The 5195-nt window shown below is 36.1% G+C and overlaps 1 protein-coding gene across 1 annotated transcript; it reads right to left on the reverse strand.

Annotated features, from left to right (window-relative positions):
• Positions 1-723: 723 nt before the first annotated feature.
• On the reverse strand, positions 724-4233 carry TRAPPC6B (trafficking protein particle complex 6B; the record flags this gene model as incomplete). Its single annotated transcript, XM_010014025.1, has 4 exons — positions 724-887; positions 1463-1556; positions 2606-2689; positions 4116-4233. Coding segments are annotated over 4 exons (328 nt in total), but the record flags the coding sequence as incomplete, so codon positions are not given.
• Positions 4234-5195: the final 962 nt, after the last annotated feature.

Raw genomic sequence — 5195 nt, forward strand, 5'->3', positions numbered from 1 at the left:
AGTCTCACAGCAGAATTCATTAAAAGTTTTAACAAGATGTTTTCATGCTTACCTATGGCAAGATAAATACTGTTATGCAAATCTTGTAACAAGTAGTATCTAGCAAACCCCAATGTCCTCAGGAGTCTTGGTGATGTCTTTATAGCATCTTGCAGGCCTAATCATCTTCCTGCACACGTTCATAACTGAAGTGAGTTGTAGCTAGCAATTAAAAACAACTACATTAATACTGAGTCTATGCACAACAAGCCAGTGTAGATGACCTTAACCATAAAATCATTCTGACACAAAAAACGGTTGTTAATTAGGTAGGAGGAACTGTTTAACTATGTAGAAATAAGTTCTCTCCTGCCCCATATCATTTCTACAAAGGAACTAAGCCTCCACTGACCACCACTAATGGTTTGGTTCATTTGCTAATGGCTTCCTCAGAATAATACATAAGCAATTGCTGCCTCATGGTTCAGAGTGCACAGGGGAAGGCAGTAGCTGGACATTCATGTGAGGTGACACAAAACATTACTACTTTAATGCAGTTTAGTCTTGGTCAGGCTTTTACTCTGTTCTCAAAACATGCCTCCTGTCTTCCACGTGTGCTGCTTTGGTAATTGAAATGTTTTGCTGAAAACTTTTGATTACAGAGTTTTCACCATGTGGACGTTAATACCTTGGTATAGAAGAAATTTCATACCAAGATGCAAGGATAGTGTTAAGTTAATTTGTTGAACGTTTATTATATATTTTGGAATTGTGCTGCACACTGCTATAATTTACAAGCTACATACAATGCTGAACCAAGATACCAAATCCACCTGCAAAGGATTTTCAAGGTAGACACCCAGATGTGAATGTGCTCTACATCTTCTGTATCATCACCTGAAATTTACCTGCAAAGAAAAAGAACAGTCAGAACAACATACCAACATTAATTATTTTTAAAGCAATTTAGCATTAAATTTAACACCATCTGAACTGCTTTTACTTTTTTTTTTAAGTTGATCCATTTTCCACATCACAACAGTTTTGTCAGCTAAATTTAAAATTTGTGCAAAGACTCTGGAAAGTTTTTAATCCACCTTAAGCAGCTTGGGTAGTTACAATGGATTTCATTTGGATTTTACTTTCCTAATGACTTCTGTAGAGAAAGAGCATTTATCTGGTTGATTTTATCCTCACTTGTTCAAATGGCCTTCTGCACATACATCCTTATGTATTTGATGCTTAAATATAAATACAACTTTTTGGTTTTGCTTTCCACTCAGTATCATGGAGGTTCACTTTCTGACACAGTTTTCTAAATACTAAAGCCTTTAGTGACAAGCTGTACCCTAAGGTTCATATTGACTCCTATGGCCCAGCAGCTTCAAACTAATCCCACCTTGAAAAATGCTTATACAGTGATGAAGTCAGTAAGGAAAGTTACCAAGTGAGCTAATAATTGAATACTCCAAGAACTACTTACATGCAGGCATTGATGAAACTTCAGCTGTTACAATACTCTTTATTCCCAAATTCGATAGGCCTCCTCTGATTAGTCCACAGGTAAATGCTAAATACTAAATATAAATTTGCATTTTTAGTAAATGTGAAGGGTGAAGCTTGTTGCTAAAGATTGAAACTAAGTACTCAAGAACAAGATATAACACTTGGACAACATAAAACTATGGAGGTTCTGTTACTGTGCTCAAGAGATTTAGTCATCTCCAACAGATGAAAGCTCCGATACATGGTACAGCAGAGCTCACAATACCAATCTGTCTTGTTAGAGACACTATATTGAGTCACTTGTTTCTATTTCCATTAAACCTGTAGGAATTTCATATCCTTAAAACAATTATTGCCAAGACTTGGCTAAATTAGCAACTGGTATTAAAGTCAATGAAGGAGAAACAGCCTAAGACAGCATTCTTGCACAGACCACATCTTAGAATACACAGGCCTATAGGTATCTTGAATATATGCTGCAAAACACAAGAAACATCTTGACAAACACTAAGGAAAAAAAAAATCCCAAGGACAGTAGCCCGCAACTGTGATGACTATGAAGATCAAGAATTAAATGGAACTGAATGCCCTATTTCTTACATCCGCCTGAACCAAAGTGCTGTATATGAGTTTCTGCAGAAGCACTGATTTTACTTACCTAAACTATTTCTCTCGCTCAGCATCTACACTCAAAACCATTTTTAATTGGTGGAAGATCTTTCCACATGTTCATATAATCTCAGAAGCTTGTTCTAGGTCACAAATAGCATCTTCCAATTATGTTTTGGAAATTAAAAAAAAGAAAAAAAAAGCAGCTGCTGAAAGCACGTTTTCCAAGGAGAAAGAACTTGTGTGGTAGTGGCAGACCAGCTCCTACCATCAAGTTACCCAAACATGACAATAGCAAGTTTCACAACCAAGACCGTTTCTTGAACCATAAATCAAATCCACTCTTCTGAAACAAGGTGCATTTCTAAAGAGCACAGGTTTTGGAGACTAAACTTTAGCTGCCCTTCTGAACAGTTTGCAGCCATTCAATTACAAAATTTAAAGTTATCATTAATAAATCAAGGTAATTCAAATCAAACTGGTAGATCCCAAGGATAAAACTGAAGGGTACCTTTGGCGCATGTTCTAAGTACTGCTTTCCTGCAGACATTTGTGTCAAGAGACGAAATTTATTGTCCTGAAGAACATAAATACCCTATTTAAAAAGAAAAAAGGGGGTTTTAGTTGCATGTGCAGAAACATGTAATCAGCATTTTATGTGATTTGATTTGTGGATACGATATAAATGTTCTCAGGTTGAAAAATCTAAAAAATTGTATTTTAGATTAAGGCACTTGTGATTTAAATTTAGACTGTATTATATACATACATGAAATATCAAAAGAAAAGATACTTAATTATGAGCTTACAACAAACCCCCTAGATAATAACATGATCAGTTAACCCTAAAAAAAGCTTTATTTACATTTTTGGAAGAGCCCTTCTGGTGCTCAGAAACAACAGTTCCATATCAGAAAGTCTTTCTCAATATACCAAACGCATGCTGATTTTTACACTCAAATCTTAATCTTCATTCTTATTCTCAAATTCAGCAAGAATTATTGTCTTTAATAGTGATAGAGGGAACACCTAGCAGACGATCAAATTGGAAGTCTGGTATTTTGTGTCACAATATGCATTTTAATAAATTAAGTGTGAACACAGCATAGCTTCTTCTACACCTGTCAGTTTAATTTCTTTGCTAATGACTGTGCTACTTTGGAACTTCATAATCCTTCAAATTAGATTAAGGCTGCATATGCAGTCGAGATCTAAACTAAATACTGCAGCTTGCTTTGAATTCAAAAACAGATTTCTAAGGTAATAATTATCTCTTAAAGTTATTACTTGATAACAGCTCACTGAAAAATAAAACCTACTTTATTTGGCACAATCCTTGTATGAATTCTCTTGTTCCTATTTTGATACAACAGGAAAATGGCCATAAGAAAGCCAAATCATTCAAGAGGAAAAAGACGGTTTTACTCTAGTAAAATGCTTCCTTAAATTATTTTAATCTTGCTGTAAGAACTGTGGCTGTTGATACAGGAAAGGACACAGATACAATGCAATGTCACCAACATGTATGAACTTTTCCCTTTGTTTCTTACACGTTCAGTAGAGCGCAACTTATGCATCTCAACTGCTGAAAACTGTAAATATTTCTCAAAATGAAAAAAAAAAATACTTCAAGGCAGCCATTCTGTTTAAATAGATGGTACAACAGCAGTATCACTTTCTCACACTAGTTTTCCCCTAAAATTGATTGGCAGATAACATTAAAAAGTTCCTCTTCAAGTGTTAACCAACTGTAACTGTTACTGTCCTGTCAGTTCGTAACTCTGCAACAGCGCATATGAAATACAAAGGATTCTTTCTGAACATAATGACAATAAAGACATCCCAAGCAATTATTAACTTGTGTTCTGAAGCTACATGCTAACATGAACCTTAAAAACATACTTTTAAAACAAATAATGAACATTTTGGGCTTCTTACAATTCTAGACCAAGAAAAACGTGCTACTAAGTCAAAATTGTTACTGATTCTGCAAGTTAAATCTTATTCTACAGTACTAGTACCTGATGATTAGTCCTTAGGTTATCTATTTGTTTTCTGAATACAGTTGTCCAAAAATCTTTGCAAATGAACTTCATAATATCTAATTCATCCTTGAACCTGGCAGTGTCTTTTGTAAACCTAAGAGATAAGTGAGAAACATATCAATAATGAAGGTACGCACAACTTCACCAATTAAATAGGAAAAAATGGTACTATGCAACACTAATTCTGAGGCTGTTGTAGAAATTAGTTTTCCAGCATGTTGTGGCATCACTTTGTATTCCTCAAGTATTTTAACTTAAAAGCAAGTGTTATCTTAATACCTGCAATATGACAGCAGAATAAATGGTTTTAATTATATGATTATTAAAGACAGTTGAAGTACAGACAGATGCAAAGCACTGCATCAGTTTTATCTTCAACTAAATGTTTAAATAGAAGACAAACAAAAAGCTCACACCTATCCTACTGCTTCAAAGGAGTCCTTCAAATGTGCAAAAAAGCACTATCGCATAGGAACAAGCATGTAGAACTTGTTCCCACTTCCCAGAAATGGATCTCCTTCTCTAGCTTATTTTGGAATTCTCTCCCTTCATCCTCCTTAGGGGTCTTCATCAGACAGTAAAGCACCACTTTGTTAAATGAAAGCATGATTTCAGAAGCTCAAGAGTCTCCACACCACCTCAGAAGGAGGGTGCTGAAGTTGGACGTGCATCCCCAAAGCGCCTGGGGAAACAAGGAGGCAACGTGCTTGGTTACGAAGTTCCAAGGACTCAGAGTGCTTTCGAGAAACAAAGTAGCCGATGGGAAAATTACGTTTATGAAGGAGAAGAAAAGCATGGAACGTCCCAGGAACAGGAAACACACAAAAGTAGGTCTACGAAAAGTACAATTAAAAAGGATTGTAAGCATTAAAAGTAACCATACTCCTTGAGTCCGTTTTCATGACTGAAAGCACTACAAAAATACATACTCCAACACTGCCCTGTGGTATTCAAAGACAGGATGGCAGGTCTAACAAGAGAACCACTCCCACCTCATAGCCCTCTGTCCACTCAGGGGAGCCCGCAGCTTTCCGCCGAGGGGGCGAACCCGCCCTG

The sequence above is a fragment of the Nestor notabilis genome, unplaced genomic scaffold (assembly GCF_000696875.1).
Source record: "Nestor notabilis isolate BGI_N333 unplaced genomic scaffold, ASM69687v1 scaffold28724, whole genome shotgun sequence".
Taxonomy (NCBI): Eukaryota; Metazoa; Chordata; class Aves; order Psittaciformes; family Psittacidae; genus Nestor; species Nestor notabilis.